The sequence below is a fragment of the Colobus angolensis genome, unplaced genomic scaffold (genome assembly GCF_000951035.1).
Source record: "Colobus angolensis palliatus isolate OR3802 unplaced genomic scaffold, Cang.pa_1.0 Scaffold102, whole genome shotgun sequence".
NCBI classification, from domain to species: Eukaryota; Metazoa; Chordata; class Mammalia; order Primates; family Cercopithecidae; genus Colobus; species Colobus angolensis.
In genome coordinates, this window is record NW_012111142.1 from 6,944,704 (window position 1) to 6,972,643 (window position 27,940).

The following is a 27,940-nucleotide window of genomic DNA, read 5'->3' on the forward strand; positions in this document are numbered from 1 at the left end:
ATTACATACACCCTTTGCCAGAGCTCCCACAGTCTTTCTGGACTCCAAAGAACTGCTCCCAACTCTAGGGTCACTGCAAGAGCTTCCTTCAGGTACTTGTATTGATTTATTCATTTAACAAATATTTGAGCACCTATTACATGCCTGACATTGTTCTTTTAACTAGCGACATTCCCCTTGGAACCCTGGAACTTCTTCAACTATCTGAGATGAGGAAGTTCTTCCAAACAGTCTTATTTATACTAGACTAAAAGTTCCATGAGGACAGGGGCTATGTCTGTTTTGTTTGTTATTCTATCCATTACCTAGCACTGTGGCTGACATGTAGTAGGCCCTCATTAAATATTTGTTGAATGACTGAACAGGTAACTATTAAATGGTCCATCTATCTCCTAAAAGTTGCATCTAATCCTTACTGAGAAAACAGTCATGGCATCATGGCATTTAGAATCAGAAGTGATCATTGAGAGAGAGAGAAAAAAAGTTACCCTAATTTCCCCATTTTATAGAAAGGGAGCCCCGGAAAGAAGAGATACAGAGTTCAGGACAGAGTTTGGAGTATATCCCAGGCCTCTTAACTTTGGCCTAAGCATCTTCTCTGAGTTCAGACCCCACTCCAAAACCCTAAACATATTCTCGTCTCATTCTCACAGCAGCCGTCTGGGGCAGGGGAAGGGGAAGAGAAGCACTCCCTTTGCCAAATGGCAGAAGAGAAAATTGAGACTCAGAGATGTGAAGTGGAGTGGCTTCCCAACCCCAGGTCACACAACCAAGCATCTCAGGATTTCTCCTCCTTAACAAATGTCCATTCCACCCATCTCCCTCCCCACTGCTCGATGCTTTCACATGCCTTAAAAGAGATGTGAAAGGACAAGCCCTAGACTTGCAAAGACCTTCTTCTTTGTTATTCATTCTGCTTCTGGATGGTTTGGTTAATCCATCTGCCCAGTGCAAAAAATGAAGTCCATCCAGACACTCATAATTGCTATCTATTCTTAAAGGGGGCTGGTGGCCCAAACACTTATCTCCGAGGCCAAATGTTCTCCAGTGACACTGAGGACATCTTTTCCCTTCTATGATGGCACTAGGTGAGCAGGCACCAGGGGTCTTTGGGAGACTATTAGGTCTATCTCAAACCTCAGAGGGCCCTCTAGACTCCATACACACCAGGTCTATCCGACTAAAGGCTCATCCAGGCCATAGGTCCCTGCCTTCCTTATCGTGGCTGGTGCCACCTCAGCAGCCTCATACTATAGTGATGGGTATGGGGGAGTGAAAGATGTCTTGAAAGAGGCCAGGTACCTTAGGAAAAGAAGAAGAAAAAGGGCCAAATGAGAGCAAGAGTAGCAATTGTACCCTCCAGACAATGATACGCGAGTGACCTGGAATGGAGATTTTTATCTCTGGGTCAAAGAATCTTAGTTACTCAGGAATGAAAAGATAATGCCTCTCTTTTTCTAAAAGAGGAGAGGCAGGATCAGTATGCTGTCATCCTATTTCATGAATTAGAGATAATTTACAACTATATTAAAAGACAGAATGTCCCACCAATAACTTTAAAATGCCAGTGTGCCCTGCTGCTGGACAGCACAGGGCAGGAACCCCAGCACTGCTCCACACCAGCTGAACGATCTTGAGCAAATCGCCTGACCTTCCTGAATCTGTCTCCTGGGCTGAACAGTGGCACTAATGGGCAAGGGTTTGTGAGAATTAAATGATGTCACATATTGTAAAGCACCAAGCACCATGCCTGGCACACAGGGGGTGCTAAACAAATATTGCTTTTTTTTTTCTTAAATAATGGGGAATGAATTATACTTTAGAAATCAAATAGTCATGGAAAAACCTAGGGGTCCCCCAGCAAAATAAAGTTTCACCAGGGCTTAATAGACCCATTTCCCAATAGTTTGTTCAAGGACCAGCCCTCACACCGTGTGACTAGCCTCCCACACAGTGGGTTTGTATGCTTCCTTTCGTGCTCTCCTTGAGCCAGGACTCACCAGCAAAAATGCATCTAGCCACTCAAAACGCCCTCATTACAACTCACCCAGCAGGATTCCCACATGCCTCTTGGCATGTGCACACATATACTAAAAATGCATGTAATGTGATGCAGCCCGATAAAGCGCGTGGCTCCCTTCCACATACGTTCAATGAACGGTATAGCAGAGTGGAAAGAGCAGGAGTTGTGGGACTGGATGGGTGTGGGTTCAAAGCTATTTCCTTCTTTTAACAGTGGTGTGATCTTGTACAAGTCTGTAAATCTTGGTCCCCTTCCTCCAAAAGATGGTAATTATAATACTTAGCTTTTGGTGTTATTCTGAAGATCAAATAAAACAACGTGTATAAAATAATGGTCTGATATGCTATAGGTGCTTAAAGATATTTACTGCATAAAAGGCCAAGAATTAAAAATGAGAGGACAGAAGGGAGAGCCTAGCACTGAGCTCACCTTCTATAGGTGTTTTACCCAGTGAAGTGGTCTCTTCCATTTCCAGCCTCCTTTGGGGCTATTTGCCTCTGACACTAAGACTTTGACCTTAGCTGGCCTTGCTCTGTTATCAGGCTGTTTTCATTTTGCCTCAACAGACTTGACATCACACTGAAAGTGAATGCCATGTTTCCCATCTACATCCCCCCATCTCCATCCCAAATGCCCAGTGCACAGCTGGGGACAGCAGGGACCCTCAAGGAAGACAAGGGGACTTCTTTTCACCTCAAAGCTCTTTTCATGCCCTCATTCCTGCCCTCCTTCCCCTGCCTCTTTGGGCCTGGTTGGGTGAGATGGCCAGCAATGAGCAGGAAGAGTAGGGACAGAGAAGGGTATAGGAGAGCCATTCCAGATGTGGCTAGCATTTTGAAATGGAAAATAAAAGCAAAAAAAAAAAAAAAGCATTAGAAAAAGAGAAACTCCCTCCCCTCCTTCCCTCTTCATTCATCTGTCAAAATGTCACATAAAGAAGGAAGAAGATAAAGTGAAGCAGTTCATATATGAGACAGATTGGAATTTGAGAATTATATGGGCAACTATTTTGCATAATGCAGAGAGCTTTTTACCAACTTTGTCCTATTTTACCTGCACACCATCTTAGTGAAGGAGACATAGCTAGTCCACTCTCAATAGTGAAACTAAGGATAAGGAAAGTGTAGCCATTTGCCTGAGATCACACAAAAAGGAAATATCAGATACAGAGCTCAAAACTCAGCCTTTCTACCCTAGATCCCAGATTCTTTCTGTTATGAAAGCCATTTCTCCACAGGACGAAGAAGAGAAATTTCAAATGATTAGGCCATCTCTCCTCTGCTTCTACTCTGACGACCTATACATCTGGAAAACCTAAGCAGTATATACACAGGGCTATTCACTTTGTAATCATTCATCAAAATGCACACTTATAACTTGTATGTATATCTGTATATATGTTATGCTTCTTTTTGTTAAAAAAAAAAGCATAAAATAAAATTCTACTAGAAAATCACTTTTCTCAAAAGACCTTCTCCAATTTTTATTTTTAACATACAGATCTAGTCATGTCACTCCCCTTCCTAGAGTCTTTCTGTGGCTCTCCATAGCTTTCTATGGTTTTCAGCATCCCATTCAATCTGATCCCTTGTGCGCCTCTCCAGCCCCCTATGTAGTGCAGAACCTATAGAGGCCAGCCTGTCTTTCCTCCATTCCTTCTTCCTAGAACCATTCCCACTTTGGCCTCCTACTCCCTCAACCTTTAGGCCTTGGAAGGGACAACACTTCCTGCAGAAAGCCCTCTCTGAACACCAGCCCTGAGGATTGTAACTCAGACCTGCTAATGCCCATAGCATCAGGGGTCTACTTCTACCACAGCCCTTACCACGCTCAACTATAAATGCCCGTTTCTCTGTCTATTGAAGCAGTCTGTGAACTCCTTGAAAGCAGAGATTGTGCTTCCTCATTTCTATCTCCAGCACCCAGCATAGCAGGGGCTCAGTGAACGCTTCTAGATCAAAAAATTAATGGATCAGCCCCCCACTAACCACCTTCAAATAAGGTTTGTCTTACAAACTCTACTTGAAACTCTGGTTGTTCATCTGTGTGTGCTCTTCCTTTCCCTAATCTGAAATTCCTGGAGGCCACTGTAGGTGGGTTAAATTGTGCCCCCAACAAAAGATGTCTAAACCCTAAGCCCTAATACTTATGAATGTGAACTTATTTAGAAATAGGGTCCTTGCAGATGTAATTAAGGATCTCAAGATGAAAACATTTTGAATTTAGGGTAGATCCTAAATCCAATGATTGGTTTCCTTATTAGAGAAAGGAGAGGGAGATTTGAGACACAGAGACACACAAGAAGGAAGACCATGTGAAGTCAGAGGCACAGAAGCGAGCTGTGCTTCCACAAGCCAAGCAACAGCAGGAGTCACCAGAAGCTGCAAAAGGCAGAGAGTGGATTCTTCCTTAGGGCCCTCGGAGGGAGCATGGCCCTGCCAACACTTTGATTTCAAATGCTTTGCCCTCTAGAACTGTGACAGAATACATTTCGGTTGCTTTGGGCTACAAAGCTTGTGGTCATTTGTTACAGCAGCCACAGGACACCAATAGCAGCAGAAACTATGCCTCTCACAGGCTTGATGCCCCACCCGCCCCTGAATCTTCCACCTTGCTGTGCACATAGTAGGGCCTCCGTAAAAGCCCTTGTGAGGGACTGATTATGAAAGGCCTTGTCATGAGCCATCCTCTGTTTTCAGCTGGGCTGCCTATCCTAATGGTTGACCAAAGCCAAAGAAAGTTCATGAAGACAGCACAGTCAGATGCATCAGTTAGCACGGCAGGTGACTAGCATCTATTGAGTGCTCACCCTGGGCTAGACAGTCTACCCATGCTGTCTCGCTTAGGCATCTTTCATTCAACACATGTTATTGAGCACCTGTTTTCAAGTAGATCTATTTTACAAAAGTGGAAACAAGCTCAGGGAGGTGGGATAACATGCTTGAGTTGAACAAGTGATGGTGTCAGGACTGGAACTGTTGACTCTGGATGTTATTTTTCACTTTTCTAAGCTACCACGGTTTATGGCGTGAACAAAATTAAGACAGAGAGCATGAAGAGAAGGGAGAAAAAGGGTGGAGAAGAGTGATTCAGTGCTGGCAGACATTGTGCTTTTGTTTTCATAGTCCAGGAGCAATTACGTAGCACACCTCTGACTTTCAATTTGTTGTGGTGGGGCTAAATTTAAACCTTGAGTCATCTTTATCTGTAATCAATATCTATCTATATGAGCAAAAGTAATCATACTGTAAAGCTGCCATGGGAATTCTAGACAACATCACAACTATGGTACAAAGCACAAGCACGAAAGCCAGGCACGCCATCACCGCAGACGAGACAGCGTTGGACCCAAAGGTACGTGTGTGAAGGGCACCTGAGCAGCCACCTAATTCTCCTCATCGCCCTGGTTTGGTTAAGACGAAAGTTGATCAGTGACCCATTCAGGCCCCAAATCACCTGGAGCGTCAGTGCAGGTTCTTCCTTGCCATTTCATAAAGGGGATGCACACATTCATAAAATCCAGCAAATATTTATTGAGCACTTACTGTGCTCCAGGTGCTGGGGACACAGCAGAAAACAAAACCAAGTCTGCTCTTGCAGAGGTCACATGCTACTCAGGAGAGAGAGAAAATAAATAAGTAAATGAATAAGTGTCTAACATGTCATTGATAAGTGAAAAGAGGAAAACTAAAATGGAGGACTGGGAGTGCTTGGGTTTTTTTAAAATATTAAGTCATTAGGGAAGGCCTTTCTGATATGGTGCCACATGGGTGGAGGCCTAAGGAAGTGAGAGGATAAAGCCTACAGATATCTGGCGGAAGAGAGAACTATATGTGTGTGTGTGTGTGTGTGTATACATATATGTGTGTGTATATATATGTTTGTGTGTATATATGTGTGTGTGTATATATATATATACATATGTATATATTTATAAAAGACCCAAAGCAAGAATGTGTTTGGAAAGTTCCAGTAACAGCCAGAAGGCCTTTGAGGCTGGAGCAAACTGAGCTAAGAGGGAGGTCAGAGAGTGCCAGAAGACAGGTCAGACAGTGTCTTGCAGGCCATGGTGATGAGAAGCCACCGGAGGGAGTGGCACAGAGGAGCAGCAAGGTCTGGTTCTGGTTACAGAAGGACTGCCCTGCATGGAGAATGAGACAACAGGGACAGATGGAGGCAAGGAGACAAGTTTGAAAGCTGCTGCCACAATCCAGGAGACAATGGATGGTGACCCGGACAGAGGACCTCAATCGCAGTAGATAGAAACTGACCAAAAAGGGAAAAGAAAGGGAAGTGTCATGAAAAGGGAGAAGGAAAAAGAGTGGAAAGGAAGAAAAAAATGGAGTATGAGAGAAAAGAATGTATTTTACATATCAAACAAGAACTCAGTCACCAATTATTAAATGTAAGACCCTAGGATGGGAATAGGAGGAAAAAGAATCAACCTTTGCTGGATCCCTCCTGTGTGTTACTGCTGCACCAGGTCTCATGTGTCTCACTTCGTGGTACTGCAATCATTTTAGGTAGAAATCAGGAGCCTTGATTGTGTAAATGAGGAATCTGAGGTCCAGAAAAGGTATATAGTTTCTGTAAGGTCAGACAGCCAATATGGGAGTGCTGGAATCAGAATCGAGGCATTATCTAAGTCCAAAGCCTGTTTTTTCCAAACTTCATTCTGGCTGAGTGCAGAGAAGTGTATAGACATAGTTCCTGTCTCAAAAGCCTCCCTGGCATAGAAGAACCTTATGAGATGAGAACTGTTATCATCCCTACTTCTAGAAATGAAAAAACTGATGCCCAGAGAGGTTAAGTGACCTGTCCAAGTCATAGCAGCTGGTAGGTGACAGAGCCAAGATTCAAACAAACAAACAAACAAAAAGATTCAAACCCTGGCCTAGCTTCAGCTTCATATATCTTAACTACTACCCTGTATGATCATATGATGTAGTTGTTGAGTTTTAGAATACAAACCAAACTTTATTTAAACTTCATTTATAGACAAATAGCAAGTATAAAAGGAACCAAGTCATCTAAGTCCACTACTACTCTAAGTCTTCCTGAAGAATACACACACACACATGTACCACACATTTATTGACATATATACCTACATATATAGATATGGGCACACCCATAAAGTACAAGAATACACAACATTCCAAAGTCAATTACTTCCTAAATTATCTTCTGTTATCTGAGTCTCTGAAAATTAAGTCATTTACCCAATTATGATGAATTGCCAAAACCATCTTGTCCATTCCCAACAAGTAGACAGAGGTAGTCTTGAAATTGCTTATTTAAAAATCAACTGGAAAACTCCATTAATTTCCTTCAGAAACTAAGGGAAGGAGTGGAGGTTGGAAGGCTGACATCTCATATACTCATCCTTTACCAATAGAGAACTCCACAAAACACCAGCTCCTAATGCCTTGCTTGTTATCTGGAACTACACTCAGTCTTCCTATAATTCAGTTCTAAACATCAGACAGACACTGTCTCCTGTTACGAGATGCTGTGGTGTAGATAAGTTTGTGGAGACTAAATTTGTCCACTGATAGTCCTGAGTTCTAAGCCTGTTCCCACCTCCTCCTAGCTAGCTATGCTAGCTATGTGACCCCAACGTGGTGACTGGGTTCTCTCATAAACAAAATAAGAATAATATAATTCCTATTTCTTGAGCAATCATGAGGATTATAAAAGATCCCTTAAATAAAGTGTCAAGCACAGGGCTGATGTTTAAGAAATCTTCGGCTTCCCTCCTGATTCCAGTAAAGAGGCTGATGGAGGGCAAAGTTCATAGTCTTGACCTTTTCCCTACAGGCTAGAGAATCACTAACATCCAACCAATAGAACCTGTAATTACTATCCTTGGACACCACAGGAAGGAGTTTAAAAAAAAAAAAAGTCAGATGTTTTCATGCCTAAAGACAGGCCCAGGCATGTTACCACGTTGCTAGGTGTTGTTAAGCCACCCACCTAGCCACAGAGTGGGCAGCAATTAATGTAATTAGCGCAGTGATGAGTGTCCTCCACAACGATAAATAGCTCAGCCCTGCAGAACTTGACAGACCTGCTGCTCCCCAGGCTCCTGACCCTGAACTTCCATGTGGGGAGTGATACAGTGTAGTTTAGTGGAAAGAGGCCAGGTTCTGAGTCTGATGGAACCAGATGTAAATCCTGTCTTTGCTAATATCTAGCTGTGTGACTGAGGGCAAATCACTTCACCTCTCTGAGCCCTAGTTTCCTCATCTGTCAATGGGGTTATTAATATTCTCATGGGGTTGTTATAGTTATCTTCATCATCATCATCATCATCATCATCATCACAGAAATTGCAAAGGGTGGAGAGCAGGAGCAGCCCATTTCTTTTTCTCTGGTTAAACTCAGAGGACAAACCTCTTATTTGATGGCTTTAGGGAAACAACTAGAGTTTGGGATAGAAAGAATATTGACACCCAGAAAAAAGGGACAGAAAATATTCCTTGATTTGATTATTTAAGATAATGTTATAAATAATACAAGTGTTATCAGAAAAACTACTGCTTACATAAAACAGACGCAACACCAATAATATACCAATAATCTGGTAGTTAGTAATATAAGCATGAAACTTGCTCCTAAACTTTGGATCTAGCGATTCCGTTTTGAAAATTAATACCCTCAAAAAAGAAGTAAAATAAGCCAAAGGTTATGATTTCTCTCTCTCTCTCTCTCTCTGTGTGTGTGTGTGTGTGTGTGTGTGTGTGTGTGAAACGAAGTTATTGATAATCATTAAGAATTCACTAATTCATCCAATTGGTAGTTGCTGAGTGCCTGTAGGTGCCAGATAAAGACCTTGAGTGTGGACAAATACACACACACACACACACACACACACCATTAGGATTCACTGAAACAAAGGCTCTGAAAAAAGTCCCTAAAAGTAGAGGGAATCAAGGGAAGAGAGGAACCAATAGGACTACTTTTAAGCAAAACTGAAGCACTATTTCTGAGACTGACAAGGAAATCAGCCATATGGAGTCTTAGAAATGCGCATGTGAAACAGTGTTAAATGAAAACAAAGAAAAAAGAAAAACTGTCTCAGCACGCTTAGAATGTCAGAGCTAGAAAGAATCTCAGAGAACATTCAGTTCGGCAGTTCTCAATCCTTTCCATGAAGACTTTGTGGCAAGTGAGGCTCACACAGCGTAACAATTCAGGCAGAGATCAATTAAGTTCTGGGTAATAATAACAAAAATTCCAAGTCTACAGCTGTCACTCCACCATTTTCTAGTTCACCTGAGAGAGCTTCAGTATACCAGGGAGTGAAGCTATTAGAGGAATAACCTTGAATCCACTCTAATTTGTTTAATAAAATAGGGCTTAGGAGTTCACACTGCATTGAAAGCCAGTGATCTGGCACAAGTCTTCATCAGTGGAGAAGCTGAGGCCCCAGGTGACCTATCTATCTGTCATACGAGCACATACATCTTGCTCAATCGGTATTTGTTGAATAAGTATCTGTGAATGAGCAGGCAAATGAGATGACATGACCAAGGTTACCCAAATTGCATGTAACTGGTACCATATACTGATTAAAACTTAGGGATTGAAAACTAAATGCCCATCAACGATAAACTGCATAAAGAAAATGTGGCACATATACACCATGGAGTACTATGCAGCCATAAAAAAGAATGAGGTCATGTCCTTTGCAGGGACATGGATGAAGCTGGAAGCCATCATTTTCAGCAAACTAACACAGGAACAGAAAATCAAACACCACATGTTCTCACTCATAAATGGGAGTTCAACAGTGAGAACACATGGACACAGGGAGGGGAACATCACACACCAGGCCCTGTTGGGGGGTGGGGAGCTAGGGGAGGGATAGCATTAGGAGAAATACCTAATGCATGCAGGACTTAAAACCCAGATGATGGGTTGACAGGTGCAGCAAACCACCATGGCACAGGTATAGCAATGTAACAAACCTGCACGCTCTGCACATGTATCCCAGAACTCAAAGTCAAACAAACAAACAAAAAAGCCACCCTTAGAGATTGGGAGTTAATTTAAACCAAAGTACCTAGAAATGCCTGTTCTTATATTTCCTTTCTGAAATTTTCTCAAGCCTAACATAAGAAATGAAACAATGGCCTAGCCAACATAGTGATGTAGAGTTCAGCAGGCAGGACAGAGGGGCTCATGGTAATAACCTGACATAAGTGCTAGAATTGTCAAGATATGGGAGGTAACTGCCTGGTCTCCAGTATGCGAAAGCCCCAGGGGAGGACTGCACATAGAGTGACACTTTAACTGGCAGTCAAGGAACAAAGATTCTTTTAATAAAACTGGCCAAGTGAAGACCCCACAGGGCAAAGTCCTCAACACCAGATCATTGTTGGTGGCTCTTTCCTGCCTGTGACCATTCCCATCTCTCCTCCAACTGTAATGCCTCTCTCACACTACCCTCCTTCTGCCAGTTTCAGTGTTTATGCCATTTATCTACATCCCTTCCTCAGAGAGGCCCTATCTGATCATTCTCTTTAAAAAGATTCCCACTGTTATTCTTCAAAACCAGAAGATATTTAGAGATCTTCATGATCCATAGGCACAACCGTTTGCCAACTCTTTGGTCAAATAATGTTTAAACGTTCAACTAGTTCCAGAGCTACACCCCAGGGAAAGCATAGTTCTAAGTTATAGGCAATTCCCACCCAGTTCTTTTCACTCATAACACATATTGCTTCTTGTGATTCTATATTGATTTGTTGACTTATTGTCTCTATATAGCAGTTATCATACTAGCAATTCCTGTTAATATTTATTGGGCATTTACTGTGTCAGGTACCAATCTAAGTACTTCACATATCAATTCATTTAACATTCACAATCACTCTCTGAAATAGGTTGATATGAGCCTCATTTGACAGCAGAGAAAACTGATATCCAGAAAGGAATTTCACCAAGTCCATATAGTGAGTAAAGGAAAGAGCCAAGTATCAGACTGAGGAGACCGGGCTTCAGAGGTTAAGCTCTTAAACTACAGGCAATATGGAAGCACTGTGAAGGCAGATTTCATGCCTTTTTGCTCACCACTTTATCCCTAGGGCCTTGTCTAGTGCCTGGCATGGAATAGGGGCTCAACAAGTTGGGAGGGGAAGGGGAGGGGAGGGGAGGGGAGAAGGGAGGGGAGGGAACGGGAGAAGAGAGGGGGGGAAGGAAGGATGGAAGGAGGAGTAAGGGAGGGGAGACAGGAAAGAAGGAAGGAAGAGAGGAAGAAGGGAGAGAGAGGAAAGAAAAAGGGAAGGAAGGAACAAAGAAAGAGAAGATGGGAGGGAGGAAGGAAGAAAGGATGGAAGGAAGGAAGGGATGGAGGACAGGAAGGAAGGAAGGGATGGAGGACAGGAAGGAAGGACAGGAGGAAGGAAGGAAAAGAGTTTGGGAGAGAGGAAGGAGGAAAGGATAAGAGGAATGAAGAAAGGCAGAAAGGACAGGAATGAAGGAAGGGAGGGAGGACAGGAATGAAGGAAGGCAAGGAACGGAAATGAAGGAGGGCTGAAAAGGAGGATTTTCTGCAAGCCCCATCATGTCCCTCTCTTGGATAAAGTAGGGCTGGGACCCACTGAGTAGTTCCCATGGACCAAGAGAGATGCAGGAGATGGTACTGAATGAAACACTGTCCCTGTCTCAGGAGTGTCTTCATCCTGGCCCTCATGGTAGTCCAGTGGATCTGATGTGCTCAATGAGGTCTGGAACCTCTTCAGTGGGTCCTGGATTTTTCTTGACTTAAAAAGGAAGTTCAACTGTAATGCAAACATTCTGCTCTGGGGCCTCTTTGCTGGGCCCTCAGAGCACATAGAGGAATATAACAGAGCCCTCTCTCAAGGAGCTCACAAGCTAGTGAAGAAAAGGAAACCTGAAACCAAGGACGGGAGTGGATAGTAGCCTGGTCAGGCTGGAAAGGGAGGGAGGGACAGAGGGAGAGACTCATGTCTCTCACTGTTTAATTATATCTCTGAGAGTCATTGCTTATTCTGCTCATGAAGGCTGGGATTTGTTGAGAGCTGCAACCCCTTATCTGCATCTGTGGACTGTTCTGCTATATACGTGACCCTGTAACACACGTTATTGTAAAACAAGGCAAGACTGATAACTAGAGGAATGATAGCACAATAACATGCAAGCTGCTGGATTTTTCCCAGGATGTCAAAGATTCGTTGCACCAAGGAGCAGCAGCTGAGAAGAAGCTACACTAGCATGGTTGAATACATTTGCCACAGAGAGGTGGATAGTGGGAATACTGGACATGATGCCTTCACCCACCCCAGCCCCATCATGCTGGGCTGTTTGTTCACATGCTCCTCCTTGGAAGAGCTTTTGGCATGGTGCTTTCCTATCTTTGAACATTTGCCCTTGCCTACACAACTAAGCAGCCTCATCCCTTCCTTAAGCTTTCCATCAAGCAACCTTCACTAGTTTTAAAGCACAGTCCTAAATTTGCTATAGCATATAGGCATTTGTGTATCCATTTAGTTATTCAAAGTTTAACAAGTCTTCTTAGCTCAATTATTTTTATTAGGATAAATATCCTAATCTTATTATTGTGGTCATAATATTGTACAGGTTTTTGTAGTCTACCCAACCCTATTTTTGCAAAAGCGCTGTTATTTTTAATGTACAATTCTGTAGAACACAAACTATTTCAGGATCCTGTATATAATGTTACAACAGAAATGCCTCTATCAGTTCACCTAAAGCTCTCCCATAAGCTATCATGGCATTCCTTACATAAGTTCTTTGAAGTAAATGTCAATCACCACATTCACTTTTCAAATGAGAAAACAGGCTCTGAGATATTAAATGACTTATTCAGTGGAGATGAATTAGGACTTGAACCCAAGTCTTCAACTCCAAGTCCATTTATTCAGTCTTCATTTTACCCATGGCACTTAGCACAGTTCCCAGTACATGGTAGGCAATCAAACAGTAAGTAATTCTGGGAAAAATTAATACTGTCCCGATAGCATTTCTCTATCTAATAATATCATTCATGAATGTCATTTTGAGAACTAAAGAAAGAAATATTGAGGAAAGGAAAAAGACAACTAAATTTTTTTTAGTTCCTACTATGAGCCAGGAATAACACTGGATGCTTTGTAAATACACACACACACACACACAATGAGATAGCTTTTGTTATTCCATTTTACAGATGAGAAACTGGTGGTCAGTCCATTTAAGGAAATTACCAAAGATTACAATACTGGCAAGGAAATGAGTTCAGATTCAAATCTAAGTCTTCCTGATTCCAAAGCCCATCCATACTTTTCACTATATCAGTGAAAAAGGCCTGTTACTTGTAGAATAAGAGATGACTTTCAGTGGTAGATACATACATTTATTTTATAGTTTTGTGGTAATATTTATAGTTGTCTAAATGTTTATGACAATTGACGCTTGTTATCCATTTACAACAGTACTCATCATCTCCTATAAAATTTGTCTTTGAGTTTTAAAAAAGTGAGTCCATTTAAAGAAAAGTATCAAATAAACTGATTTTAGACATGTAAGTGGATATAGCAAAATGGAAACAATGATTTTTAGTAAGTGACTGAAACTTGGGAAACACAAATCTTAATCCTAACAAATTCCTTAATAAAACATTTTTTGTGTATGTGATTGGTTGCCATAAGGTGTACTGGCAGATATTTTCTAAATTATTTACAGGAAAAAGGAAATGAAAACAAGCCCGATTCCATGGGCAGTATTTTGAGAAATTTAACATGCTACCCTTTATTTCAGTGTTCTGTGTCATTTGGTGTTTCTGTGGTAGTTGCTGTAAGAAGTGCCTGGGTTCTCTTAGAATAAAGGAAGCAGTAGAAGAATTCATACATTTTTTCAAGAGAGTAGTGGAAGTTTTCAGAGCCTAGTGAATATTCCCAAATGATCCACATGCTTGATGTTTGTGCTGTTCAGAGAAACAAAGTAGAAGACCCTGGGACTACTCAAGATACCCGGGTTTCCATCTCATCTCTGGATGTTAACTTACTACATCACTCAAGTAAGTTATGGATGGTGTGCTCAGTGTCTCCATTATTTAAATGACAGAGTTTTGATTTCCATAAGCATTTTTCAGCAGTGTGAGACAGACCCAATAGAGAGAATGACTATAACTGGCAAAAGCAGTTATTCCTATAACTTAGGAGGCACATGCCTACAGTGGGCACTAGAGCCCTTCCAGGTCTGAAAGTCTTATTTCATGATTTCAGTTCCTTGGATTGCAGATGGCCATACTAATAGCAGTAACATATACACATTGCCATTAAACAGTCTCTGGATTATGCTTAGAATGTCACACCACAGACAGCATAAGCCAAGCTGGTGTAAATTCGTACCTGTCCTACTAGATAGTGGGTATTCTGGTTAATTAAATGTCCATGTTAATATCACTGTGCTCATTATAAATGTAGATAAGGATTTTGTATTTTTAAGAAATGCATTATGTAACTGCAATATATCAAACACAATTTAAACTATCACTAGTAAGTGTTCTCTTTTCTTCACTTTATTAGTTTTTTCTTTGTTTTGTTTTTGTTTCTGTTTCTTAAGAAATTAATTTATGCTTATTGTGATAGATTACAATATTCACTCCCTCCTTCTGCAACATCCATGACTTCCCAGCTCTGATACTGAACTTAGCCATGAGACTTGCTTCAGTCAATAGAATGTGGACAGAAATGATAACAGTTCCAAGCCTGGCCTTAAAAAGTTTCACATCCTTCCATCTACCCCAGTGTCTCCCCTGAGAAGAATATGCCCCTGGTAGATTCGACCTCTCTAGGATGAGCTCTAGAATGAGACACATGGAGCGCATTTGAATTTGACCTTCAGCCCCATTCCTCCAGGTTGTTACCTACACACACGTGCAACACTGCACTGAAGTTAGCAGTTGCAGGAAAAGCCATCATCACTACTTAGAAAACTGTAAGGGTGGCAGCTGTAATGGGGAGGAGAGAAGACCAAATTAGGTCTTAGGAAGGTGAAGCCACCTCGACTGACCTGCAGACCAAAGAGCAGAAAATAAACTGATTAACATCGTATAGCTCTCAGATTCTGTGATGGTTTGTTTCATAAGAAGAGCTAATTAACCTACCTATTATTGTGACAAGTAAAAATTTACAAAAATCTAATTTTTAAAGTGAATAAAATCTTCTCTCTAATCCTACCCCTGACTAAGGTTACTAATGATAACCATTTGGTATGTAACTTTCTGCTGTTTTTTTTTTCAAGGATTAAAGGAGCAAATGCATGTTAAAAAAAAAAAAAAAAAAAAAACACTTAACATAGTGCTGGGCATATGAAGAAAGCACTCATTAAACATCAGCTATTTTTATTAGTATTCTCACATAAACAGATATACTCAGATATAGGTGTTTCAATTCATGCAGAAATGAGATCATGTTATGCACATTACTCTGAAACTTGCCTTTCTTCACTTAATGCTACATCATGGGCATTTCTCTAGGTCAACTCATCTTTATAAGGATAAATAGCTCCTCTTTAAAACGGCTACAGGATATTCCATGGTTTGACTATTCCATAATTGTCTTATTTCCACTTTACAGATAAAGAAACTGAGACTCAGAGAACTGAAAGTGTTGGCAAAATACTTGCTACCCCTCTCTATCAGGCCGTCTCTTCTTCCCGTCTCAGTCTTGGTTTTGTGGCACTGTGACACAATTTGGCCAATGAAACATAAGTGGAAGTGCCCATAGGTAAAGCCTTAAGAGCCACCCCATGGTGACAGCTCTCACTCTCGTCTGTGACATACACCAGCAATATCTCAGACAGAGGCTGCTCCTTCAGCCTCGGTCTCAAGTAAAGAGCTAAGGTGTAAATCAGGAAGGAAATGTAACATGCATATGAAATAAACTCATGTTGTCTTAAGCCTTTGAGATGCTGTGGTTGTTTGTTGCCACAACGTGATTTAGAGAATGCTAACACAATGTTTCCAGACTTTCAAGTATTTTGTCATTCATTACAAATATTCATCATCACTGGTTTGGTCAAGCACCAACATGCTAGTCAAGAAAGATGTGGGTTGATAAAATAATCAGGAACAATCACCTGCCTAACTGCATTTTAAAAAACTATCAATAGCCTCCTCCTCAAGTTCCAAATAACTGGCGAAGGATATGATAATATCACAGAAAAGATAAGTCTACCTAGCCCAGTAGGTTGAGGACCATCTTTTGTGTGTGGAAAGCCTCCTAGGTAGGTCAGTATTATAAGAACTTTGACCCAGTTTCTCCATGCTGCAAACTACATACACACAAATAGGCAACACTGTTCAGCTCTGAACCTCAGTCTTCTCAGAAGACTGCTGTGAGGATCCAATGAGGGACAGCAGGTGCAGTCATGACTAATAAGAAAAAGAAACATGTATTCTGATTTTTTCAAATTACAAGTGGAATACATGTTCGTTGTAGATAATTTTAAAACAAATAGGGAAGCATAAGAAAAGTGGAAATTACCCAAAAATCACAACCACTGACATCCTGATGGTTAATCAGCCATATTTCCTTCTAGGTAAATGCTTACCCATATTACATATTATACTTGTACATCACACAAAGCCTTCTGAATGCATTTATTAAGTATATGCATACATATATTACCAAGCCCTCCTCTCAGGCTCATTCTCTCCATTCTTCCTTTCCAGTTTACCTTTCTGTCCCTCCAAACATGCCCCATATTCAATAATATCCAGGCTTTTGTACATGCACTCCCTCTTCCCAGAATAGTCTTTCTCTCTCCACTGTCTCCTCTTTTCCTGGTTACTCCTACTCATCTTGGAGGACTCAGTTCCTAGAGGACAATTCTCTGACCCTGACACTTGTCAGACTTCCCTAGGACACCTAGAGCATCCTGTTCCTTGTTTTTCATAGCACTGCCATACTGGACTAGTCTTGCCTCTTTATTCTATTTTCCTTGCTAGACCCCAACTTGTGGGCAGGTACTATAGCTTTTGTTCACCACTGATTACCAATGGCTGTCCCATAGTAATTGTTCAAAATTTTTTGAATAAATGAGTAAAATATTTAACAATATGTGCTATCTGTATTTCTTCTGAAATCCCCAAAGCACCTTACAATTCTCAATAAATACCTACTGAAAGATTAAATATGGAAGAGTATGTAAGACATGGCAACATGCCTCATGAAGTTTATAAATTAGATGGGAAGAAAGCATTGTAAAAGGAACCTCAGCACAATTAAATGCTATATTCTTTTCTTCTGCCTCCTCCACTACTTTTCTTCAAACTAGAAAGAGCAGAACAAAATCCCTAAGTTCAGTTCCACATTTGTTTCTTCACTGAGGGTATCCTGCAGCACTAACTGAAATAAAACAGCAGCAGCTTTAACATATATGCTCCAACATCTCAGTGGCTCAACACAATAAAGTTGATTCTTCATTCCATCAAAATCCTATTGAGAATATTTCTGGTCGATAAGTAACCTTTCACAGGGTTATTCGGAGATCTAGACTCCCATCTGTGACCCTGCCCTTCTCTGTGACCTTGGAGTCACAGAGACCAGGAGATGCGTAGAGACAGTTTTGTGAGCCAAGCCTGTAAGTGACACACAGCACATCCACTGCATTGACTAAAACTCAGCCCCAGGTATTTAGAAAGGAGGCCAGGAAATGTAGTCTATCTGTACATACAAGAGGAAAAGAAAAGAGGTTTAGTGAAAACTTTGTAGTTCTTCTGCCACAGTTGGTAAGGGAGTACCTAATCTTCTCAAGTGATCCCAAGACCAGGTAATTTTGATTTACAGATACTGAAAACACTCATTATTTTGACAGAAAAATATCCATCTAATAGTGGACATGAGAATGTATCATTCCAGGTTTATGAATTTTGAAGGTAAAAAAAGATTAATTCCAGAAATGAGAAACAGTGATGTTAATACCACTCCTGAATTCCAAATGAGATTCTTTAAGATGGCATTTATGAACATTGAAAATAAAAATGATGATTACTATAAGTACAATGGGTTCACAAGGAATTATCACAAATGAACCTAGCATCATTTCTGGCACATAGAAGATAATAAATATATGTTGAGCAGGGGAACTACAATTCTACTTTTAAGGCAACTATCCTATTGATAAATAATTTTAACTTCAGACAGTTCTTTCTTAAATATAGGAAAGTTTTCTTCTCTAACTTCTAACCATTAGTCTAGCTCTGACCTCAAAACCTACAGAGACTCCTATGGGTGCTCTCTTGGTCTTCCCCCTGCCTTCTCTAACCCACACTTCTCCCAGGCAAATAATCCCAGTTTATTCAATTCTTCTCCACAAGACAAGGTTTCAGGCCTCTCACCATTTGGCTGTCCTTCCCACAGATATCTGTGGTTGGCCAAGTTGCTTTCCAAATTTCATGCCCACAATATTCCCAGTGATGGGACGCAATGGTGTCCAACCAGTAGCATTTCGTAGAATTACTACTCTTGGCTTTGGGCATCGTGTCCTTACTTTGTGACTAGAAGTATTTAAGTAGTGAAGATGTTAGCAAAGGAATTTCTGCATTGGAAGAAAGGCAGGACTTGGAAGGTGACCACTAAGGACTCTTGCCACTTTATGATCCTATAGGTTTTGTAGAAGTTCTGAGTAGAGAAAAGGCATCACCATAAATGTGATAATATATACAACAGTTATATATTCCTCCTTGACAAAAACCTTGAAGAAAATCCAAGAGGACTTCCACAAGGGCTCTGATGTATAAAAAAGATTTATTGGGTATCTTCCCTGTGCTAAGCATGCTAGATGCTATGGATACAGTGGAGACCAAAAGATACGGTTTTTCTATATTTTTGACACTTGGCATCTAGTGTGTGAAATGGACTTTAATAAGATAGTTTTTTAAAAAACAAAAAATAAATAATTACATAAAGAAATATAGAATAATACTTTTTTAAACACTCTATTGTTAAGAGAAAATCACCATTTCCCTGGCCTCAGTTTTCCATGATGGGACATCTGCTAAAATAACCCTCTTATCCTCTCTTTCCATCCTTTACATATACTCCCCATGGGAAGAAAAGTAATTTGAGTTACCTGATTGCTGAGTTCACAAGAAAGACCCATGCATGCCCCCTTCAGAAACTGGCTCTCTCTTTTCAGAGTCAATTCGTCCAAAGGATGAATACTCTCACTGTACCTCTGGAGAAGGCCTGCAACTGTCCATCATTGCCAGGAACCAGTAGGTAAGTTTAATGCATGGGTGAAACATCAGTGCTATGGGTTGAATGTTTATCTCCTCCAAACCTCATGTTGAAATTTGATCCCACCTGTTGGAGGTGGGGCCAAATGGGAGGTGTTTGGGCCATGGGAGCAGATCCTTCATGAATAGATTAATGCCCTCCCTGGGGGTGAGGCAGGGAGTGAGTTCTAACTATTCTCAGGAGAGCTGGATGTTAAAAAGAGCCTTGCACCTCCCCCTTTTCTCTCTTGCTTCCCTTTTGCCCATGTGATCTCTACACACCCAGAACCCCTTCACCTTCTTGCATGAGTAGAAACAGCCTGAGGCCCTTACCAGATGCAGATGCCCAATCATGAACTTTCCAAGCAGCAGAATTATGAGCCAAATACACCTTATTTTTACTTTATAAATTAGCAGCCTCAAGAATTCCTTCATAGCAACACAAAAGAGACTAAGACAACCAGGAAATAAACTGTGGCCTCCTGTTTGCCATACCCTCCAAACCAGTCTGTATTAACTTTCACATTGATATTTTGATCCCCACTCATCTGATTCCTGTGTCTAACTCTCAGCTGGTTCTTAACTCCTGAAGGTAAGAAAGGGATGTTCATAATCTTTCTCAAAGAAAAGTTATAGGGATTTATGAGAGTATAAGGAGAAATCGAATTTACATGCAGAGAGGGCACATTAGGAAAAATCACAGAGAGCCTCTTTGTCATTTAAGCTAACATTCAAAGGAAGATAGAAATTGGCCAAAAACAAGGAAGGGTTAAGAGGGCTCTTATAAAGGTTCTTAGACAACAAGCAGTTTGGCTTATTTGAGGAATAAATGAAGGCTAGTGTGGGAGTCATCAGGACTGGTCACCATAGGATTGTGCTTCCTGGTCCCCTTGTGGCTTGGCTGGGCTGAGCCATGAGACTGGTTTTAGTCAACAAATGTGTGAGAGGTCACATGTGACATTTTTAGGAAAAGACACTTAATTGTTGAGATGAGACTCTTCAAAGTTGCCTTTCCTTCTACCGTGAGATCTGAAATGTTCCTGAAGGTGGGTGTTCCATCAGCCTGGGTCCTAGAGGAAGGTGATGTGATCAGAGGGCTTGCCAACCCTTGATGGACATATAGAAGGAGCAAGGAAAAAAAAAACTTATTTCTTAAGTCACTGAGGTTTGGGAAAAAAAGATTTAATTATAGCATATGAGCATGTAGGAACAAGAAAAATCTTTATTTCTTAAGTCACTGAGGTTTGGAAATATTTTTAATCATAGCATAACTTAGGCTATCCTGATTGATTCAGCCATAGGCAGTGTGGCTGGAGAAAGGTGGGATGAGAAGTCCTAGCTCTTTTAAGCTAATAGGATGCCTTTAAGGAGGCTTCAGCAGGGGAATTTGACATTTTCCAAATATTATGTATTAAAACAAGGTACTATTGCTACTCAATCATTTAAAAACCCCCTTCATTCCACTATGGAAAAGGCTATTTTAAAAAAATCCATCAGCAAGCATTTACTGAGCACCTTCTATACTTCCAAATACCACGCTCTGTATTAAGCATTGGAGATACAAAATAAGAATAAGACACAGTTGCTGGATTTAGAGTCAGGGATTTAAGAAGACATTTACAAGATCATGTGAAAAACTTTCTCTACTTCAGGTATGTATCCAGTATGGTGACAGCCAAACAGGATAATAACTATTCGAGGTGAAGCACGAGATGGGGTGAGGGAAAGCTTCAGAGGTAGTGATTACTTGAGCTGGCTCCTGAAGGGTGAATAGGAGTTTGCCAGGTAGTCTTTTGATTAGGGATAAAAGTACATGCAAAGACAGGAAACTGTCAGAGGGATGGAAAATGTTTGGGGTGGCAGCGACTCAGAGGAATGGAGGGAATGTGGAGTGGAGGGTGTGGTAGGCTGCAATAGTATTCAAAAATACTTGCTGCCCCTCCTCACTGACATCAGGCTCGGTCATGTAAATTGCTCTCAGCATAAGCTTTAAGAGTCATGCTCTTCTCTCTCTGCCATGACAGTAATGTTTTGGACAGAGGGTGCTTCATTAACCAAGGTCTTTGAGCAAAGATAATGTGTGTAAATCAGAGTCACAGCCAACTTATGGTAGATGTATTAGTCTGTTCTCACACTGCTAATAAAGACATACCTGAGATTGGGAAATTTATAAAGGAAAGAGGTTTAATGGACTCACAGTTTTACATGGCTGGGGAGGCCTCACAATCATGGCAGAAGGCAAAGGAGAAGCAAAGGCACATCTTACATGGTGGCAAGCAAGAGAGCTTGTGCAGGCGAACTCCCACTTATAAAACCATGAGCTCTTATGAGACTAATTCACTACCATGAGAACAGTATGGGGGAAACTGCCCCCATGATTCAATCTGACCCCATCCTTGACATGTGGGGATTATTACATTTCAAGGTGAGATATGAGTGGGGACACAACCAAACCATATGAGTGGACATGCAATATGAGTGAGAAACAATTCTGTGGTTGTAACCCAGTAAGACTTTTGGATGGCTAACACAGCATAACCTAGAGTATACAGAAGTGTGCATTTCCAGCTCTTTGACTTCCAGGTACCTAGTAGGATTGCACTTTCCTGCACCCCTTAAGTAAGGCATGGTCATGTGACTAATTTTAGCCAAGAACATGTAAATACAATAAAAAAGTGTCATTCCTAGGAGGGAGCTTTTAAAGCCAATATGAGTTCACCAAAGTGATGGAATAATTGTTGAAGCATGTGTCAAGATGAAACCTTCTTCAGACTAGGTTTCTAAATGAGCATATTAAGCAGAGCCCCATGAACTTGAACATGTAGTATGAACAAAATACAAAATTTACTGTTAAGCCACTGAGATTTTAGGATTGTTTGTTATGGCAGCATAACCTAAACCATCCTGACTGATATAAAAATTGGCTCCTAGATATGGGTTAGTATAGTAACAACAATAAGCATAACAACAATAAAACTAAACAATCATTTAGAGGGAGATAACTAAGAACACTGCTATCAGAAGCTGAAGGGATGGTGATCTGTTTGGTAAACAGATCACCTGTGATAATGCAGAAGGCAGATCATGAACCTGATGAACTAAAGCAAAGGACTGTAAAACAGAAAGTGAGTAGTGTGTGTTGGTGGCTGTTGGATGCATTCTGAAAGTTACCACAAGCTATTCAAAGATGAACTCAGAAAAATTTGCCCTGTTTGCAATTAGGAATGAAATGGAATAGAAAAAAATCTATAAATCCAGGGATTTACATCATTAAAAGAGGCAATTGTTTCCCAGTCCCAACTAGTAAAATATAAAATCAAGAAATACTTCTAGCAAGAAAGGACCTGGAAGAAACTCAGCTTTGAAGTAAGGATCAAGTCACAAAGTATGAACCTACTATTAAAACCTCAGGATAGGAGGCCGAGGAAGGTGGATCACCTGAGGTCAGGAGTTCGAGACAAGTCTGACCAACATGGAAAAATCCCATCTCTACTAAAAATACAAAATTAGCCAGGCGTGGTGGTGCATGCCTGTAATTCCAGCTACTCAGGAGGCTGAGGCAGGAGAATCGCTTGAACCCTGGAGGTAGAGGTTGCAGTGAGCCGAGATCGTACCATAGCACTCCAGCCAGACCAACAAGAGCAAAATTCCATCTCAGAAAAAAAAAAACAAAACAAAACAGGATCAATTAAGATCTTACCCAGCATCTGCTTTCAACTGGACAAAACGGCTCTGGGAAAAGGAAGAAAGGTCTAACTCTCCCACCAAAACCCAATAAGCCCAAAGTGCTCAAAATTAAGTGAAGAGCAAGAGAGTAAGACAGCAAAAGAGAGACAGAGGAGTCAACAGGCAGGATAGCAGGAAAGCAAAGAGATATGGCAAACCAAAGAAGTATGTCTGGAAAAGAACTTTGTGGCTATTGGCACACGGAACACCTTGTATCAGATAGATAAGAAGCCTACCTACACATATTCAATACTTAATGTCACTCTGCATCTCCCCAACTTTTAAAAGCTTATTTAAAAGCATATTTTCCAATGCCTGCTTTAGCTGTGGAAAAGCAAGACTCTCCGAAGGCAAACTCAGGAATCATGGAAAACAATGGACAGGGCAGCTTGGTGCTGTGACCACATGGGTCTTTAAGGTTGTCTCCCTTGAAAAAAGAATGAGGGGAAGGAGATAAGACCAAACATTTGGTGAACAGAAAGGGAGACAGAGTCTTTAGTGTTATTCCCCAAATATTCCTGGAGATCCCTTTGAGACACCTGGTAGGATTATAGTGATCTAAAGTTAGGCATGGCCATGTAACTGCTTTGGCCAATGATGTATGAGCAGAAGTGATGTCTGCCATTTCCAGGTGGATGCTCTGACAGCCATGATGTTCCGAGTTCCTTCCCCACAGTCAGGATAGCCTTGAAAATGGGTATCAAGACGAGGCCTCCTTGAGCCTGAGCCCTTGAGTGAGTACAATGAGCAGAGCTACCCTGCCAACCTACAATGGTCATGTAGCGGAAATGACAAACTTTCACTGGAATAAACCACTGATATGTTAGGGTTGTTTGTTAGAGGAGTACAACACTGCCTTTCCTGACAGAACTGGGAGTGACAGATAAGGCTGGAGAGAGAAGTTAGATTGTGAAAAGCCCCTTCTCCCAGGCATAGGAATCGGAACACTCCTGGTTGTAAGGAAAAGCCAATGAAGGCTTCCAAGCAGGGGCGTTAACATGAACAGATTTGTTATTTTTTTTGGATGAAATATGCTATTTCTCAACATAAGGAGAAGATCAGCCTACTAAACCACATGAGGCACAGAGGAACACACAGAACGCTTAGGTAAAAGATACATATTTATACAAAGTCCTAAGTCTTGAAATTTCTAAATACAGGAGCTCTGAACCGAGTTATAGTCAGAGGATCAGGCCAGAAAATTTCTTTTATGCCACAAACGCTATTTCCTCTGCAGATAACTAATACTCCACAAGAAAGTTTGCCAGAGTAGAGAAAATACAAAGGAATGTAACACAGACCTGAGGTCAACTTCCAGGTGCCTGTGTGACCCGAACAAAGATACTTAACCTCTCTGGGCCTATTTCCTCACATGTTAAATCTGGTAATAATATATGTCTCTCAAGATGGTTGTGGGGAGAAAATAGCATATTTAAATTACTTAGGAGAATGCCTGGCAGATACGTGTTTAATACATGAAACTTATTTTTATTACTGTTATAAAAAAATATTTAGAACACCAGCTCCCTGATTACAACAGAAAATTATTCAGGGCAGCAGACAGAGGAGAATGTTCTCTCCTTGAGGAAGTAACTGGATCTTGTCACTACTGTAAACCTACCCCTCCTCCTCCCCAGCTCAGAGCCTGGCTCACAGTAGGCTTTCAGTTACCCTCTGCAGATCAGTGAAAGCTAGGTGAGTGCCCGGAGTGAAGAAAAGTTGGCAGGTTTCCCACTGATACCAGCTGCTGTTGGTTTCTGAACACTCAAAGCCGCAAATACCTTAGGGCTGGGGGCAATGAACCCTAGGCTGAATTCCAAGTTCAGAAACAGTGAAGTCTGAATTTAGAACCTAGGAACTTAAACTGCTGCAGGTCCAACTTCAAGCCCCAGTTCTAGACAGAGGCTTGGGAAAGAGCTGACTTCTAACCCTGTTCCCCCTCTCCTCCTCCCGTCGATGCTTCTCACAGGAAAGTACACCTGGTCCTGCCAAATCGCACTCTTATATCCTGGCATCCTATCCAGGCTCTGCGAGGATGGAAACCGCGAGGCAGGGGAGGGAAGCGGGCTGTTTGGCCACCACCTCCCTAGTGCTGCAGGCGACCCTGTCACACTAACTCCCGGCAGCCGGGTAATGTGGACGGCACCGGCCCCACCTGCAGATGAGGGAAATGAAGCTCAGAGGAGTTCTGTGATTTGCTCGCTTCACACTGTTGCAGCCTGGCCACGAAAGAACCAGGATTCTTCGGGATTCTTTCCACCACACACTTTCGTCCCTAAGGGGTGGGGGGCGGGGGGAGGATAAAAATAACAACCGCGGAAAAGGAACCACTTACATGTGTCTAGCGCTTCCTAGAGGCTACTCAGGATATGGGCCCACTACCCGGCCGGGAAGGCAGAGATTTGAAGTCCAGGTTCTACCCCGGGCTCCTGAGTTCTACTGCGTTACTTTATGCGAGTGTCCGCCGCCTTCTGAGCTTGTTTTCCCGGAAGCAATTCGGCGCGGATGGAGAGTGTGTGTGTGTGTGTGTGTGTGTGTGTGTGCGCGCGCGGGCGCGCGAGTATGTTGTGTGTGTTGTGTTAAGCGTGCGTGTTGTCCGGGGGCGGGGAGTAGACTAACACCGGGGTTCCCCGAGTTTCGGATCGCCTACACGCTTGTTCCCATCTGGACCCTGTTACCCACTAATTGCGCCCACAATAAAAACTGCCCCTCGGAGGCAGAGCTGTGATCCCCCGCGCCCTTTCCCCTACGGTCCCGGAGGATGAAGTGGGGTGCAACGGAGACTCAGCTGAGCGTCCAGTTCCGGGCAATACAAATCTCTCAGCTTCTAGGAGCAGCCAGACAACCCTGCGGACCATCGCTCCTGAACTTGACCGAGATGCAAACTTCGGAGCGTTCCTCAACGTGGGGGGCCAACTCTCGGGAGACCGCCCCCAAACTTAAGCTCCCTTAGGCTCGCCCCCAACTGGGACTTCACAGAGCCACCTTAAGGGCGGTGCTCCCGCCCCCCGGAAGTGCGGGGGGGCGGCGGACCTGGACTCTCAGCCTCCCACCCCGCGCGGTGGCGGACGCCGGTGGATGACTTCGAGCCCCACAAGTGGGAAAACACCACCACCCCTCACCCGCACCCTTGACCCAAAACAACTGGCCGGGTTCCCTGGCCTCCCGGGTCCCCGCATTCCCTGCATCCCAGTCCGCAGCCGTGAACTTGAGCCCCCTCCGTCAGAGGTTGCAAGCGTCCGCCCGCTCGCGGCAGCCACCGTCACTAGACAGTCAAACCCCAAGACGTCAGCCCACAATGCACCGGGCGGGCCGGGAAAAACGGCCCGGGGAGGGGACCGGGAAAGAGAGGGCCGAGAGGCGTGCGGCAGGGGGGAGGGTAGGAGAAAGAAGGGCCCGACTGTAGGAGGGCAGCGGAGCATTACCTCATCCCGTGAGCCTCCGCGGGCCCAGAGAAGAATCTTCTAGGGTGGAGTCTCCATGGTGACGGGCGGGCCCGCCCCCCTGAGAGCGACGGGAGCCAATGGGAAGGCCTTGGGGTGACATCATGGGCTATTTTTAGGGGTTGACTGGTAGCAGATAAGTGTTGAGGTCGGGCTGGATAAGGGCTCAGAGTTGCACTGAGTGTGGCTGAAGCAGCGAGGCGGGAGTGGAGGTGCGCGGACTCAGGCAGGCAGACAGACACAGCCAGCCAGCCAGGACGGCAGTATAGTCCGAACTGCAAATCTTATTTTCTTTTCCACCTTCTCTCCAACTGCCCAGAGCTAGCGCCTGTGGCTCCCGGGCTGGTGTTACGAGGAGTGCCCAGAGAGCCTGGTCTCCAGCCGCCCCCGGGAGGAGAGCCCTGCTGCCCAGGCGCTGTTGACAGCGGCGGAGAGCAGCGGTACCCACGCGCCAGCCGGGGGAAGTCGGCGAGCGGCTGCAGCAGCAAAGAACTTTCTCGGCCGGGAGGACCGGAGACAACTGGCCCAGAGTCCCGGAGCGAACTTTTGCAAGCCTTTCCTGCGTCTTAGGCTACTCGGCGGCGGTAAAGACCAGGAGGCGGCGGACAGCCACGCGAAAGAAGAAGGACGTGCGCTCAGCTTCGCTCGCACCGGTTGCTGAACTTGGGCGAGCGCGAGCCGCGGCTGCCGGGCGCCCCCTCCCCCTCGCAGCGGAGGAGGGGACAAGTCGTCCGAGTCTGGGCGGCCGAGACCTGCCGCTGGTCGGCCTCTGCGGGGTCGGCACTGATCCGCGCCGCCGGGAGAGCCGCTGCTCTGGGAAGCGAGTTCGCCCGCGGACTCCAAGGAACCGCGGCGCCCGAAGAGCGCTCAGTGAGTGACCGCGACTTTTCAAAGCCGGGTAGCGCGCGCGCGAGTCGACAAGTAAGAGTGCGGGAGGCATCTTAATTAACCCTGCGCTCCCTGGAGCGAGCTGGTGAGGAGGGCGCAGCGGGGACGACAACCAGCGGGTGCGCGCGCTCTTAGAGAAACTTTCCCTGCCAAAGGCCCCGGGGGGCACGGGTGTGCCCCGCTTGCCAGAGCGCTGTTGCGGCCCCGAAACTTGTGCACGCAGCCCAAACTAACCTCAGGTGAAGTGACGGACTGTTCTATGACTGCAAAGATGGAAACGACCTTCTATGACGATGCCCTCAACGCCTCGTTCCTCCCGTCCGAGAGCGGAGCTTATGGCTACAGTAACCCCAAGATCCTGAAACAGAGCATGACCCTGAACCTGGCCGACCCAGTGGGGAGCCTGAAACCGCACCTCCGCGCCAAGAACTCGGACCTCCTCACCTCGCCCGACGTGGGACTGCTCAAGCTGGCGTCGCCCGAGCTGGAACGCCTGATAATCCAGTCCAGCAACGGGCACATCACCACCACGCCGACCCCCACCCAGTTCCTGTGCCCCAAGAACGTGACAGACGAGCAGGAGGGCTTCGCCGAGGGCTTCGTGCG

The 27,940-nt window shown here is 43.5% G+C and overlaps 2 protein-coding genes across 3 annotated transcripts in view; one reads left to right on the plus strand and one right to left on the minus strand.

Moving 5' to 3' along the window:
- The window catches only part of LOC105511193, a 115,332-nt gene extending 89,838 nt beyond the window's left edge, over positions 1–25,494 (minus strand). For both annotated transcript variants that reach the window (XR_001001686.1, XM_011941313.1), the window contains exon 1: positions 25,339–25,494. The gene's annotated coding sequence lies outside the window, so the exon portion shown is untranslated. The remainder of the gene's footprint in view (positions 1–25,338) is intronic.
- Positions 25,495–26,336: 842 nt separating this feature from the next.
- The window catches only part of JUN (jun proto-oncogene), a 3,727-nt gene continuing 2,123 nt past the window's right edge, over positions 26,337–27,940 (plus strand). Inside the window, exon 1 of the mRNA XM_011941570.1 lies at positions 26,337–27,940. Within this exon, the coding sequence (XP_011796960.1) occupies positions 27,594–27,940 (347 nt within the window). The 5' untranslated portion in view covers positions 26,337–27,593.